The 14,743-nt window shown below is 52.7% G+C and overlaps 1 protein-coding gene across 4 annotated transcripts in view; it reads left to right on the top strand.

Annotated features, from left to right (window-relative positions):
- Nucleotides 1-10,366, top strand: part of PHF2 (PHD finger protein 2) — an 84,269-nt gene extending 73,903 nt beyond the window's left edge. For 3 of the 4 annotated variants that reach the window (XM_082060035.1, XM_082060036.1, XM_082060034.1), the window contains 5 exons: nucleotides 1,691-1,968; nucleotides 4,194-4,289; nucleotides 5,188-5,297; nucleotides 6,482-6,743; nucleotides 9,528-10,366. In XM_082060035.1, coding sequence (XP_081916161.1) covers nucleotides 1,691-1,968; nucleotides 4,194-4,289; nucleotides 5,188-5,297; nucleotides 6,482-6,743; nucleotides 9,528-9,616 — 835 coding nt within the window. In that variant the 3' untranslated portion in view covers nucleotides 9,617-10,366. The remainder of the gene's footprint in view (nucleotides 1-1,690; nucleotides 1,969-4,193; nucleotides 4,290-5,187; nucleotides 5,298-6,481; nucleotides 6,744-9,527) is intronic. The other variant, XM_082060037.1, reaches the window with a different exon arrangement.
- Nucleotides 10,367-14,743: the final 4,377 nt, after the last annotated feature.

The raw sequence follows: 14,743 nt of genomic DNA, 5'->3' as shown, positions 1-14,743 counted from the left end.
GCCTGCAAAAATGGTTTGGGGAAAAACATTGAGAGAAAATATGTTAATTTCTTATAGATGCTACAAAATGTGCCTTTGACAGGGAGAAAGCTAAGGCATCTGGCATGGTAATGAAGGAGTTAAAATGTCTTTTTCCTAAATAAGTTTTTCGATGTTCTTCTCTCCATTGAGTTGCTAGCTGCTAACACCAGTCTTAACTCATTTTCAGGATTATTTATAAATGCAATTAGTGCCCAAAAACTCCCGTTACGTTTTAGATGTTACTCTGTCTGGAGTCCTGTAATGGTTTAAAGTGGATTAAATTAAGACGAAATAAGAAAAAGCAGTGCGGTACTGTTAATTTACCTGGGAAATAGTGTGTGTTAGTGGTTTCTATTGCATCACTGTGAAAAAAGTCATTACCGCAGCAAGTTTTTTTTTGCCTTTCACTGTTTGCCCAGACTCCAAAGTCCTGGAAATATTTGACGATGTGTTCTGCATGAATATCTGGCATTCTCTGATGAAGTTATCATTCTTCTGTGTTGTGGGAAGCATGTTTCCCCCCTTGCTAAGTGTACATGCCAGTCAGAATTTACGCATCGTTTCACCTCAGCCTACCTTGTACGAAAGTATTTGTGCAGTAGCTGTGCTGTGCCTGTTGACAACTAGCAATAAAATGTCCCAAAGCAGGTTCAATGAGAGCAAGGTTTCTTCCCACCCTGGAGTCCAGCCCTCCAGTCCATATCTCGCTGGCATCTCCCATAATCGATCCATCCCACATGCACAGCAGGGAACCCTCCCAATGTGCTGCAGAAACCTCTGGAATTCCTTGTGCCCTACAAGTTGCACTTCCAGCAGATCACTGAACTCCAGCCTGGTTGGGTTGCAGAACCTCTGTAGATCCCCAGCCCAACCCCTGCTCACGCAGGGTCACCGAGCAGATCACACAGGTGGGTCCAGGCGGTTTGAATGTCTCAGAGAAGGAGACTCCACACCCGCTCTGGGCAGCCTGGGCCAGGCTCTGGCACCTCAAAGGGAAGAAATTTCTCCTCCTGTTCAGATGGAACCTCCTGTGTTTCAGTCTGTGACCATTGCCCCTCACCCTGGCGCTAGGCACCACTGAAAACGGTCTGGTCCATCCTCTGACACCCATCCTGGAGATTTTTATCAACACTGATGAGATCCCCTCTCAACTTCACTTCTCCGGGCCAAACAGACTCAACTCTCTCAGTCTTTTGTCACAAGAAAGATGCTCCAATCCCCTCATCGTCTTCATAGCTCTCCACTGGACTCCCTCCAGTAGTTCCTCATCCTTCTTAAACTGGAGATGCTGGGGTGGTGGTGGTCCCCAGTGGGAGCTGTGGCCTGTGATCATGAGCTTCCTTCCAGTTGTTCCAATTCTTCCTCCGCTTGCTTGGCAGTGTGTAGCAGAAGCCCACCATGACATCCCCCTCCAACGCTGACCCAGAAGTCCTCAGAGTCAGTAGGAGAAACACCATGTTACTGGGAATGCTGTGATGGGCTTTGGAGACCTAACATGCTGTCTGTCATATTGCTCTTAGCACTGGTGGCATGCCCAGCTGCTCAAAGGACAGCCGTCAGGAAATCTCTTCTAGCAACACCGTGAAGTGAAAGGAGTCAACTGCTTGAGCGGGGTTTGTATTTTTCTGGAGTTGCTAACAACTCTGGTGTTTTCAATGTTTCCCTGCAGTCAGCCACCTGCCTCCCCCAGCACGCAAGAAGCGATCCAGGGCATGCTGTCCATGGCAAACCTCCAGTCCTCAGAGTCCTGCCTCCAGACGTCGTGGGGTACCAACCAGGCGAAGAATAACTCCATCTCCACACAGAACTCTAAAAAAACAAGTGGTGGCAGCAACAAAAATGCCGGCAAGCGGTTACTAAAGAAAAGCACAAAGAACAGCATTGACATTGAAGATTACGATGAAGATCAGGACCACTTAGATGCCTGTTTTAAAGATTCAGATTATGGTAAGTACAAACGAAGCAGTGATTGTGTGCCTGGGTGTACATTTACATATTTGTGGATGTTTGCAAATACCTGCTCTGTTTCTCATTATATGCTTGCTCGCTTGCTGTCACATTGAACTTGACTGGTTGTTTTGGTAAGGAGGAGTGCAAGTAACAAAAGGTCTGCACAGCAAAATGAAGCACTGACTACAGAGCTGGTGGTGATACGGTCATCCAGGTAGACGCTATTTGAAGCATGTCATAATCAGAACATCTTAAGAAGCATGGAAGCCCAGTGAAACTGCAGCAGTCAGCCAATAAACAGGAAACTGTCCCAAAAATGTGTGTCAGGTACTGGTACTTACGACAGGAATGTCCTTGTCTGCATTATAGCAATAAAATATCTAGCTGAGTGAGAAGTTGAATTTGTATTTGGATCCAGGGTTATTTTGACTGAGGGCAGAGAATGCAAGCATCTGAAGCAGAAATGGGCACAGAGCTAGTTTGCAACAGTTATATCGGCTCTGCCACCAGCAGAAGCATTTTTAAATATAAGAAGTGAGGAAATAAAGAAAATTAGTCATGTGAAGGCTGATGGAGCCTGGAAACCCTGAAGCCCCAAAGAGAGCAAGAGGTTGGTCGAGGTTTATGCTGCATAACAGAAGAGTCTATGTGTGTGTTTAAATCTCCCTGACAAGCATGGCCATCAGAGATCATTGGTTATGACTGGAAAAGTGGAGTGAGTGTTTTCACATGATTGGCAGAGATGCCAAAGTGGAGACGCTGTGACGTGCTGCAGAATGCTGCCCAGCCCTTCAGAGTGCGCTACATGCATTTGCTCATTCTATGTCTGTGCTGCCAGCAAATGAAGAGTCTTTGTTGTGAGCACGCTCAGTGTCCAGAGGCTCTGTTTGTGCCACGTCTGATCAGCAGAGTTCTAGTGTCAATGGCCAAATGCCACAGTAATCATAGCATCATTTTGGTTGGAAGAGACCCTCAAGATCATTGAGTCCAACCGTGACCTAACTTGGGCACTACCCCATGTCCCTGAGAACCTGATCTATGTGTCTTTTAAACCCCTCCAGGGATGGTGACTCCAGCACTGCCCTAGGCAGCCTGTTCCAATGCCCCACAGCCCTTTGGGGAAGAAATTGTTTCCCAGATCCAACCTCAGCCTCCCCTGGCGCAACTTGAGGCCGTTTCCTCTGCTCCTGGCGCTTGTTCCTGGGGAGCAGAGCCCGACCCCCCCTGGCTCCAAGCTCCTTTCAGGCAGTTCAGAGATCAGAAGGTCTCCCCTCAGCTCCTGTTCTCCAGCTGAACCCCCCAGGTCCCTCAGCCGCTCCCATCACACTTGTGCTCCAGCCCCTCACCAGCTCTGTTCCCTTCTCTCAACTTGCTCCAGCACCTCAAGGCCTTTCTTGGCGTGAGGGACCCAAAACTGCCTCCAGGATTCGCGGTTTGGCCTCCCCAGTGCCCAGCACAGGGATGGTCGCTGCCCTGGGCCTGCTGGCCACACTAGTGCTGATACAAGCCAGGATGCGGGTGGACTTATTGGCCACTTGGGCACACACTGGCTCAACATCACCAGTAATGTCACAAATGCCAACTGGCAAGATAATCAAACACATGTGAAAAAACATAGAGAAACTTCATAGTAAACACTGGGTTAAAATTTAGGCAGTTAAGCGTCTGTGATAAACAGACCTTGTGAAGATCCTTGTGAAGGATCTTTTGGTAGAATGGTTCTTGTTCATCTTTTGGATACTCTGAGTAAAGGAAAGCAGTTTTTCAGGTCTGTATGAACAGCACTGTGTTATTTCTCTCTACCTGCTTGTTCAGGAGCCATAGGGGCCAGGAAGGTGCTGTGCTGCATGAAGTCCTTAGTGATGGGTCTTTAGCACCAGACTAGCTTGGAGTAAGGAAACCCATTTGTGTCTGTTCTGGCTGTGCTGCTGCTCCACAGCCAGAAGGAAAACTGATTTTTCCTGGCTGAGAAGTTTCACTGTGTATCCTAAAAGTAGTTTAGGATCACAGTTTAATGACAGCAGCTCCCAAGTGTAGTGTGTGGAGGAGAGCCAGGAGAAAGTCCCCTGAATGCTGCAGCTGTGTCACCCCTCAGTGGTACCACCGAAGGACCTTGCTATTCCAGCTGTGATGCCACCACACCTGTACAGAGCATGCGGGCCTCTGTGCAGGGTAAGAGCTCTTTCCTACACTGAAACTATTGCCTTTCTTTCCTCCTGTAGTTTACCCTTCCCTCGAATCAGATGAAGATAACCCGGTATTCAAATCCCGATCAAAGAAAAGGAAAAGCTCAGATGATGCCCCTTACAGTCCAACAGGTAAGTCCATATGGTCTGTGCTGCCCAGACTCCGGCCAAGTCATGCAGCTTCCTAAAAACACAGCCATTTTCCAAGGGGTGTGGAAACTGTAAGACCACAAATAGCAATTTCTTTATCATGTGAAGGATTAATTAATCCTTTCCAGCACTGGGAGGTGATATCATGCGCTGGGGCTCACCCTGAGCAGTGTCAACCATCCTCCGTCAATTGGTTGACAAGAAAAAGTCACTCCTGGGTGGGTTGTTGGCTTATTTTTCTTCACACTCTTGGTGACAGAACAATTGGTGGCCACCCTACCAGTGATTTAACAGTGAAACCCCAGACAGCAGAGTAGCCATGGCTTTTATTTTAGGTGTTGACTATGTAAAGAGTAATGGAGAGGGTGTGGGAATAGTCTCCTCCAGGTTCAGCCAAAGCCGGTGGGCTGCAAGGGTGGTTTTGTTGCAGCTCACCAGAGGCAGTGACAGGCCAGGAGGTCCTTAGACCACTGGGATGTGGCCCACTGACAGGGGAGTCTCCGCAGCTTGCTGTGTGTGTGACAAGCAGCCCGTGTCTCCTCAGCTGGTGGCACAGCATGTCCACCCCCAGCTGATGGGGCAGTTAACACCTTCTGTTGGAAAGGATGCTGGAGTCACTCCTTTGGCTTCAGGAACTGCTGCTGCCAGGGAAGCTGCTCAGCTGTGACACATCTTTATCGGCAGCTTCTCCCCAGGCCATTGTCACTGGAGGCTGTTGGCACCTTTTGCTGTCACATGCATCCCGGGGAAGGCAGGGCAGAGGCTGCAGCATCCCTGGCCCTCCCTGCTGTGGAGGGCAGAGCCTCACTGCCCCGTGTGCCGTTGTGCTGCTCACACAGGCACGTTCTGCCCCTCTCACCCGCATCTGATTTCCTTGCAGCACGAGTGGGCCCCTCGGTGCCTCGACAAGACAGGCCGGTGCGAGAGGGCACGAGAGTCGCCTCCATTGAAACTGGACTCGCCGCTGCTGCCGCCAAGTTGTCACAGCAGGTGAGGTTGCTTGGGAAGCTGTAGCTGTCAGGAAATGAAAGCCCTGTCCCCCCGCAGCAGAGTTGTGCCCAAACAGCAGTGCGGTGCCAGTCCTCCCCAGTGTTTGGTCGTGCCAGTGACACGAGGCTTGGCAGTCTCAGGGGAAATAAATGGGAGGAAAGTCCTATGGTGTCCGCAGCATATCTGACAGCGCCGCAGCGCAGAGATGTATGGGAAGCATAGAGAAGTATGAGTGAATGAGCAGAGCTGCCAGGCTGCCCCAAAGGAGAATGTATGAACTGCAGATTGATGAGTCTTTGAGAGTCTGACTGCTGTGATTGCCTGGTCAGTGGAAATCACCTGCTGGGAAGCATAAGGATTTGCTTGCACAGATTTGGTGAACTGTGGGTAACTATGGGTCAGTTTAGCAAAGATATTGAGGCACTTGGGGTGTTGATCAGTGTCTGGTCTCTGAAGAGGTCAGATAAATGCTAAGTGCTAGCATACATAGGCCCCACAAATGTGACACCATGAAGCATGAAGCTGACACAGTCTGCTGGAGCAAGGTTGGTGCGACACCTTGGCCAGTTGCTGGAGATGCAGATTTTGGTGGCATTGGGTTTCTGTGATGTGTGCAGTTGAGTAGAAGAACTCTAAGGTTGGTAGCAGGGTTCATCAAGAAGCAGACTGAAGGTAGGCAAGGGAAACAGGATGTTGCCAGATCACTGTTCTCATGGGACATGTGTGTAAGTGCAGTTACAGGTCGAGAGATAATGTTTGTGCCCTAGCAGGAAGCAGAGTCTGTGAATCAGTGGGATGTTTAATATCCTCCATGCTGTTGTGAAAGCATATGAAGATATCTGAAGATAGGAGGTGCCAGTTTTTGTGGAACATCGAAAACTTTGTTCGTGCCAAACCACGCTGGTCTCCCAGGGCAGGGTCCTGGCTGGCTCCCGCTCGCCACGGTGTACGCAGACTTACCAAACCAGGAGGTTCTGCACAAAGTGCAAACATAGCTGCAAGAAATGCAAGCGTGTGCGTGCAGCAGAGAGAGCTGTGAGCGAGGTGGTGTCGGAACAGACCGTGAGCAGTGTGTACATGGCAAGCTTCGTGGGTTTTCCTTGTATCAGGACCCTAAGCAACGCCGCTGGCCCTTGCCGTAGCTAAAGGGGATTAATCTGAGCTTCATGTTTGTCATTTTAAAGGAGGAACAAAAAGGCAAGAAGAAAAAAAATACCAAAAAGAAGCTGTCAACCAGCAACGCGAACAAAGCGGGTCAGGAAGGCAGCTCGCCAGAGCCGAAGCTGGAGTCACATGCCAGCAGCCTCACAGATCACGAGTACACCGCAGGGGCCAGCACCTTTGGGGTCGCCCAGCCTAACAGGGGATCGCAGCCGATGGCACCCGGTGTTTTTCTTACACAGAGGAGACCCTCATCATCCTCGCAGAACAATGCCTCCGCCAAAGGTACCAGGAAACGCCTGGGGTTATGGTGTAGGAATGGGGAAGGGCGAATTGGTCATGTAATCTGTGCCTTTTGCAGGGCCCTCACGTGTTGTGTGTGTCGTGGGTATGTAGAAGTGTGTTGGCAGGTCGGTTCTGGTCAGAGAGTTCTGTAACCTCATCTAAGGTGTTCCTGCTCTGGCAGGGGATTGGACTAGATGATCTGTTGAGGTCCCTTCCAACCCCTAACATTCTGTGATTCAGAGATGGGGCCCATGGTCTTGGCTGTCTTGGCGCCGTGGGCCCAAATATGTGTTTGTTACTGCGCTGTTTGTTGCGGGGTGTGAGGCATCCCATGCTAGGATGCGCTCCTGAGCATGCCCTGGGGCTCTGGAGGAACACCTGCAGTGGTCACATCCAGCCTGTCTGGTGAAGCCTTGTCCAGGGGAAGATGTATCTGTGGTGGCTGTTCTGCCCAGGGCTGGGTCAGACTCTGCTGTGGAGGGTGGTGTTTGTTCAGAAGTGCGTGCTGATGTGTACCTGAGGACTCCCCATCCAGCGAGCACAGGGCAGTGCAAATCTGCAAACCTCACTTGGGAGTTGGCACAAGAGAGTGGAGGAACATCAGACCTTGGGAGTAACACAGCTACACAGCCACAAGCCAAGAGAGAGGAAGAGGCCGCTTGTCTGCTGTAGGGAAAGCGTTACAAAGCTGAGGCTGTTCTGGAGTCTGGGCTAGGACCTCCTATTCTCTGCTAGAACTTTGCTCAGAAAGTGTGACAGAGGCAGGTGAGTGGCCCGGCCCGTGGGTCACACCTTGCCTGTGGTGTAGCTCAGGCCTTGAAGGAGGGATGGAGCCATGTGCTGGGAAAGTGAGCGGCTGACCTGCTGGGAGCAGAGCACTTCCAGGGCCTCCTGTGGAGGGTCTTGGGACAGCTGGGGGCACCAGGGGCACTTCAGGGCATCTCTCTGCATGGAGCACAGGAGAGTCCTGAGCATGAGGTCTACCAGTTTGTACGTCACTGTTAATTAAGGGACTGTGGAAGGAGATGGTGGGATGAAGCAGAATTAGGGAGCTCTAGGACCTCCTCAGGGAAGGTCACTCAGTCCTAAAGAGTGAGGCAAAAGGATGAGAAACGAGGAAACTTCCCGTGGAAAGTGTCACCCACGCTGTCATGGTCTTTAAGGCTGGGGCACTTCATGCAGATGGGAAAGGTGGTGAGGAGCTGAGTCTTTGCAGGTATCGCACAAGAATGCACCAGTGGTGGCACGATGGGAAGAACAGAGGCTGTGTGGATTTGTTTGGTGCCCGGGTGAACCGGGGAGTTCCTGGCCATAAGGAGGGAGCCGGCAAGTGCTGAGGCAGGGAGGACACAGGGAGCACAGACCTCGCCGAACTGCACAGCTCATGAGCCCACACCTGGGCTTGTGATGGCTGTGTCCTCTCATCAGTGTGGGGACAGGGAAGGTTGTCCACTTCGGGCGTGTTGTGGTACCTCGGTGCTAGCCTGATCTGTGGAAAGTGCGTGTGTGGGGGCGTGTGTGTGTGTGTCTTTTCAGTGTCCTTCTGGTGAGGCTGGATGTGGGTGGTCTCTCTAGAGCTGGGGGAGGAGAGTGCAAGAAGAAACATGGAGTTGTGATGGTACGTGGGTTGGTCTCAGTGTGGTGGGCAAGGGCCCAGGCATCTTCAGGTCAGTGCATGGCCTGGGACACATGATGCCATGTGAGCTCAGAATCCCCGTGGCACAGGCTGCCCTTGGGGGATAGCAGAGACATGCCCGGAGAGCCCTGGGGCTGTGCCGTGTGTGGTGAGGGCAGGAGCTGTGACAGCCTGCTGGGCATGGGGAGCCGTGGGGTTTGTCGACAGCAAGTTGAACATGAGCCGCCAGTGTCCCTGGAGCCAAGAGGGACCCGTGTCCCGGTGCACCCAGCACAGCACGGCCAGCCGGGCAGGGGGGGATTGTCCCGCTCTGCTCTGCGCTGGGGCGGCCTCACCTGGAGCATTCGCTCTGTGCAGGGCTGGGACACAGGAGAAAAGGAGATAAAGCTGCTGGAGAGTGTCCAGAGGAGGCCATGAAGTTGGTGAAGGTTTGGAGTGAAGCCGTGTGAGGAGCGGCTGCAGTCCCTGGGTCTGTTCAGCTGGAGCAGAGCAGACTGAGGGCAGAGCTCATGGGCTGCAGGTTCCTCAGCAGGAGCAGGAGGGGCAGGGTGAGCTCTGCTCTGTGACAGTGACAGAGCCCAGGGAACGGCAGGAACATGTGCCAGGGAGGGGCAGCTGGACATGAGGAAAAGGTTCTTCACCCAGAGGTGCTGGACACTGAACAGGCTCCCCAGGGAGGTGTCACGGCCCCAACCTGACAGTGTTCAAGAAGAGACTGGACAACGTCCTCAGACACACGGGGTGACCTGTGGGGTGTCCTGTGCAGGGACAGGAGTTGGACTCAATGACTCTTGGGGGTCTCTTCCAGCTCAGGACATTCTATGATTCTGTGTGTCCGTGTGTGTCTGTGTGTGTGGGGACGCAGGGCTGGCAGGGCTGGTGAGGGCACAGGGAGCAGGGCTGGCACTGCAGAGGCAGGAGGAGCCCCCACAGGAAACAGGGGTGAGCTGAGCCTCCACCATGAGCTGGGTGTGCTGCAAGGAACGTGTCCTGGTGCGGGCAAGGGGTGGGTTTTGGCAGAGGCCGTGCTCCCCCCATCCTGGGCAGGGTGGGAGGGCTTCTGGAGGATGGAGGCAGCCAACACGGGGCGGTTCTGGGGCGGCGCGTGGCGGGAGCAGGCCCTCACCCACTCCCCGCTCTCCTTCCAGGGAAGCGCACGAAGAAGGGGATGGCCACGGCCAAGCAGCGGCTCGGCAAGATCCTGAAGATCCACCGGAACGGGAAGCTGCTGCTCTAGCGGCAGAGCCGCTAACGGGCTCCGGGCCACCACCACAATAATCCCATTAACTTTCAGCGGTCGGAGTGTACAGAATCCTGCTATAAATATTTTTTAATATAGATGTCCTTTCTCAGAGTGCTGAGAGTGACTAGCCGCAAAAAGTTACTACTAATCCTGGTCACGGAGGAGCGCGCTGGTCACCCTGGCCCCTGGCTGCAGCCTCGGGGGCTGGGGCTGGGCCGGGGCCATGGGGCGTTGGGTGCATTTCTCAGGCAGCCTCCGCCGCCCCGTGTAGCTGCGTTTCCCTTTTCCTAGAATGTAGCTTGTACATAGCTTTTGGAATAACCACCGCCGGGTTTTTATAAGGGGAAAGTCTCTCCGGGGCGCCGCTCGCCGGTACCAGCTCTTTGCGTAACTTCTTGTACGAGGGAGGGAGACAAGTTATTTTACTAGCACCTTGTGGAGTGTTTCCGTGTTTTGTGACGATGTAATTTATTAATGTTTGTAGCTTTTTATATTTGTACATTTCTTATGGGCTTTGTTTATATACACACATTACCGGGGTGCGGCGCCCGCGGGGAACCAGAACCACCCGCGGCCGTGGGCGAGGGCCGCAGGGCCGCCCGGCCGGGGCGCCGCACCGGCTTTTTTTATTATGATTATTAGTATTATTATTTTTTCGCAACATGTACATTTCTAACAAAGTTTATTGTGGCTATCTATCTATGACGGTGTTTTATTTACCGATTCATATCAAATGCTCTTGTATCGAGTTCACAAAATCTAAGTAAACCTAGAGCAAAGTTTAAAAAAAGGTAAAAAAGACAAAAAAAGAAAAAAGAAAGCAAAGTAAACTATTTCAGGTTTTGTACACAACTGCCTGGGCCTGGCCTTTTTGTGGGGTTGGTGAGGGGCAGCAGGTGGGTTCGGGGGGAGCGGCCGCGTGCCCCTGGGGTCTCTTGGGTGGGTGGGAGGAGCGGGCAGTGGCAGTGGGGGGGGGGCAGGCAGGGCGGGCAGCCCAGCGTGGTGCTCTGCCCTGTTCTGCCTGCTCCTCAGCAGGGACAGGCAGCTGGGAGGCTCCTCTGCCCCTTTACAAGCACAGCCAGCACCCCATCTGCTACCCAAACCCCTTACCGAGACCTCTGCTTGCTGTAGCACCATGAGGAGCCCTGGGTAATTTGGCACAGCCTTGAGCGTCCTGGTAAGACAGCCTGTGGTCCACCCAGATGTGTCTGCCCATGGCACTGCTCTTGCCATCCACGTCCCTTGGAGAAGCACACAGACTCCTTTCCCTCCGCTTCCTTCCTCCATTTGGGAGGTACCAGGTGCTACAGGCTGTCCCCTTCTCTTCACTCACCAAAACATCAGCCATCTCACCATTGACTTTGAGCCATTTCTCCAGACTGACCCTCTTGTCCCTGGGGCCATTCTCAAAATGCTCCTTGGTTGTCACATAAGCCTGAACATGGTACCCATAGACACGTGCAGTTGCTGCTGCCCTTGGCCATATCACGCTGGCAGTGACACGAGCCAACTCCAACATGCACAGGGTCACCCCTCACCCCTTCTGACAGCCCCATCAGGCTCGAGGGGAGCGCTGCAGAATCCTCTACCTGGAGGTAAACATGACGTGGCCTCAAACCCCAATCATGTCGTACTCGTCTGCTAGATGGCAATGACACGATGGCATAATATGGATCTTTTCACTGGCCACATCTCTTCAGACAGGTTGCCTTTGGATGAAGCTTCGTTGTAAGTAATTCCTGAAGAAAGACAGGTGGCCAGGCGAGCTGCTGAAGGATTGCTTCCTTTCTGAGAGGCTTTGCCTCTGAAATACCTGCACCGCGTGTCTGTCCTGATGCACATCAGGCAAATGCAAAGGCCGTGTCTGCTCAGGAGAGGTGGGTGCCAGGTATTATGTGCAGTACAAGGCATTGCAAAACTCATCTCAGTTGAATGTTGTCACCTTCCAAAGCGGGCGGCCAGAGGTGACGCGTGGTCAGTGGATGAAGGCAGCGTTTCCCAGGGGAAGGCTCTGAGAACCCATTTGGATTGAGGGATCTGAAGGAAAGCTGAGAAGTTCCTTTCAGCCAAGGGTAAGCTTTTGGTCGAGGACAGCATGACAAGAATCTGCAGGGGCCCAGGGAATGCTCCTGTGGGGACCAGGGCACCAGGTGGAGGTATCAGAAGGGGCAGTGGTTTGATCCTCTCTACCTTCCAGCAGAGAACTTACTCAAATGGTGGCCATTAGCTCCTTCCAATGTCACAGGCCAAAGGGTCGTCCTTGGATAGACAGAGCTTCCCAGGAAGCAAGCTCCCAGTCCTGTCTAGTTCCCACCTTTACTCAGGAATTCCCTACAAGAGTGGGGAAACCACTGCCAGGGGGGATGTGTCCTGTCCACATCCCCACAGCCCCCCGTTTCCACTCCTGCCTGCGTTTTCCCACCAAACATCTCGCATTGACTCGCTCACCTTGCCCATCTGGATCCAAAAAAAGATGTTTAATTGCCCTGTTGGAAAGGTGTTTTGGCTCCTGGCAACCTCCAACAAGTGCTGGAGCAGGCAGGTGCCCACATGAACACAGTGTGGAGCTGGAGTATGATGTTTGCTGGCTGCAGACCTCACCTGGCCTTGGACACTGGCAGAACAGCAGCAGCGTGACCAGCGTCTCTCAGACCGTGTGGGGTGTGCACTGCTGAGCAGGTGAACAGTTTCTTTGGTAGACACTGCTTTCCCATTTTTGCTGTGCAGCCGTGTTCCTGACACTTTTATGTGTTCAGAATAAGGCTTGAAGTTCCATTAGGGATGGTCAGTGATGTGTTATGTATAGAGACTTTTATGTACAAAGCCCAAAAGAATATGCAAGTGACCTGAAACATCTGGCACGGGCCAGGTTATGTGGCCGTGTTCTCTTGAAGTCACACTTCGAAGCAGCCTGGGTGTGATGTTCCCTCAGGGCTATGGTAGAGCATTGATAGAGAAGCTGCTGGGGGTTTGGCTCTTCTCACATTCCTGTCCAGCATCCCATGGTGCTGAGACCGTGAGACGGAAAAAACCCCACCAAGCATGTGTCATCTGCAAACACGTGCTGACCTTGTTGCTCTGCCCGAATGACAGACAGGACAGTTGTGCTAACACATCACTTGCTTTGGTAGGCCATGTCAGCACGTCGTCCTGCAGACACACATCGCTCAGATGTCCCATCTGGCTTCCAACTGACCGGAGATCCCTGGATGTAGGACAGGTTTTGGGGTTGGTTTTGCCATACGTCCTCACAGCCGTTCTGGCCTGGAGGTGGGGTGGCTGGTGGTCATAGCAGACGTTCGCCAGCTGGGGGAGTTCACAGTTCAGAAAATCACAGCTTAGAAAATAGGAGCTGTTGTAATTAAATGCCCAGCACCTCCTAAGGCTTGGTGAGATGTATGGCCTCTGTTCCCAGGTTTATTACAGTGCAGCTGAGGATGCCCTGGGACTCATCCCAGTGCACAGCTGCCAGCAGCCTGAGGAGGCCACTGCAAGTCCTCTGGTCCGTGCAGAAAACACGACAGTGCGTAGCCGCTGCAGTGCAAAGGGGCCAGAGCGCTGGCAAAAGGGTACGGAGCTGCAGCTCTCATCCAGCGACAAGAGGTGACAGTCGCCGCTCCAGCTCCCCTTCGTGGTAGTCCAGCACTGGCATGGGATGGTACAGCGTGGAACCCAACTGTTCCCATCCCCAGGCTCAGCCAGGAGGGTCCAGGCTTTTGCAAAATCCCATTTGGACACTATAGAAAGCTTTCCAATGTATCTCTTACCCTTCCTTACCCATAGCCAGTAGTGAGGTTTGAGGCCAGTGCTACAAACGCCCTTCAGATGCTGCTTCTCGAGTATTTCCATGACGACATTTCAGGAAGAACTGCCCTGTTGGCCTCTTGGGTTGCTAGGGGCTTCTTACCATTCTCCTCATGCTTTGTCTTGGCTTTGTCAGGCATCTCCCCAGGAAGAACATTTAAGGGCTTGTTGCAAATCATTCCTCAGTCCGTGATTCTGTCCAGTCATTTCAAATCTCTTGCCTGTTTCCTGAATTGTTATTGCTTCCTTTGCCTGCACTGATTTTGCCCTTCCTCAGGCCCCCAAAACAGCCCGTGTCTTTCAGCCTTAAGCTTGTGCACCAATGGACAATGTGTGTAGCTCAATCCTGGTACTCACTACACATGGCTGGTAGAAGTGTAATAGTGTCCTTGTCACTACAGATGGGCTGCTGGCCCTGGGCAGTTAACTCCATTTCCAGGCAAGTCCTCCAACCCTTCTTGGACAAGCTCCAGAGGGCTCTGCATTTGACAAGTTCTTATCCTACACAAATGTAATGTGAAAAACGAGAGCAGGGGGCCAGCCCAGCTGAGCCCCTGGCTGGCTCGGTGCTTCCCATCAGCACAGCCGCCTCCTGCTGTCAGCAGGGACCAAGGGCGCCTGGCACCGCTCCGGCCTCGCTCCAGCTCCTGGGCAGGGCTCTCCAGCAATCATGAGTGGAAGCTGTTTGGGTGCCAACAAGATAGAAAAGCTACTTTTTTTTCTTTTCTTTACAATATCTCGCATTGAAAATACAGCATGTACAATTGCAGTTGGAGTGTGATACCTCTGGCAGCCTCTGGACTGTCCCAGCTCCTCTGCCTTCCTGCTGTGCTTGGCAAATGCTGCCCCAAACCTCTGCTCCAAGGTCAGCTGTGCAGAGATCCTGCTGCCTTAGCACAGAACTACAGAGTGGTTTGCGTTTTGAACCTTCCCAGCTCCCCCAGTGCCCCCCCTGCCATGAGCAGGGACACCTTCACCAGCTCAGGTTGCTCAGAGCCCCGTCCAGCCTGGCCTGGGATGTCTCCAGGGATGGTTCATCCACCACCTCTCTGGCCAACCTGGGCCAGGCTCTCACCACCCTCAGGGCCAACAATTCCTTCCTCATGCCCATCCTGAATCTCCCCTTTTTTTTAGTTTAAAACAATCACCCCTTGTCCTATCGCAACAGGCCCTGCTCAAAAGTCTGTCCTCATCTTTCTTGTTGGCCCCTTTTAATTCCAGAAAGGCCACAATAAGGTCTCCCTGGAGCTCCTCTTCTCCAGCTGAACCCCCCAGCTCTCTCAGCCTGTCCCCCAGCAGAGCTGCTCCAGCCTCGGG

Source organism: Streptopelia decaocto, assembly GCF_964273445.1.
Source record: "Streptopelia decaocto genome assembly, chromosome: 8".
NCBI classification, from domain to species: Eukaryota; Metazoa; Chordata; class Aves; order Columbiformes; family Columbidae; genus Streptopelia; species Streptopelia decaocto.
The sequence above is the reverse complement of the archived record's forward strand: the minus strand, read 5'-3'. Positions and strand labels throughout refer to the sequence as shown.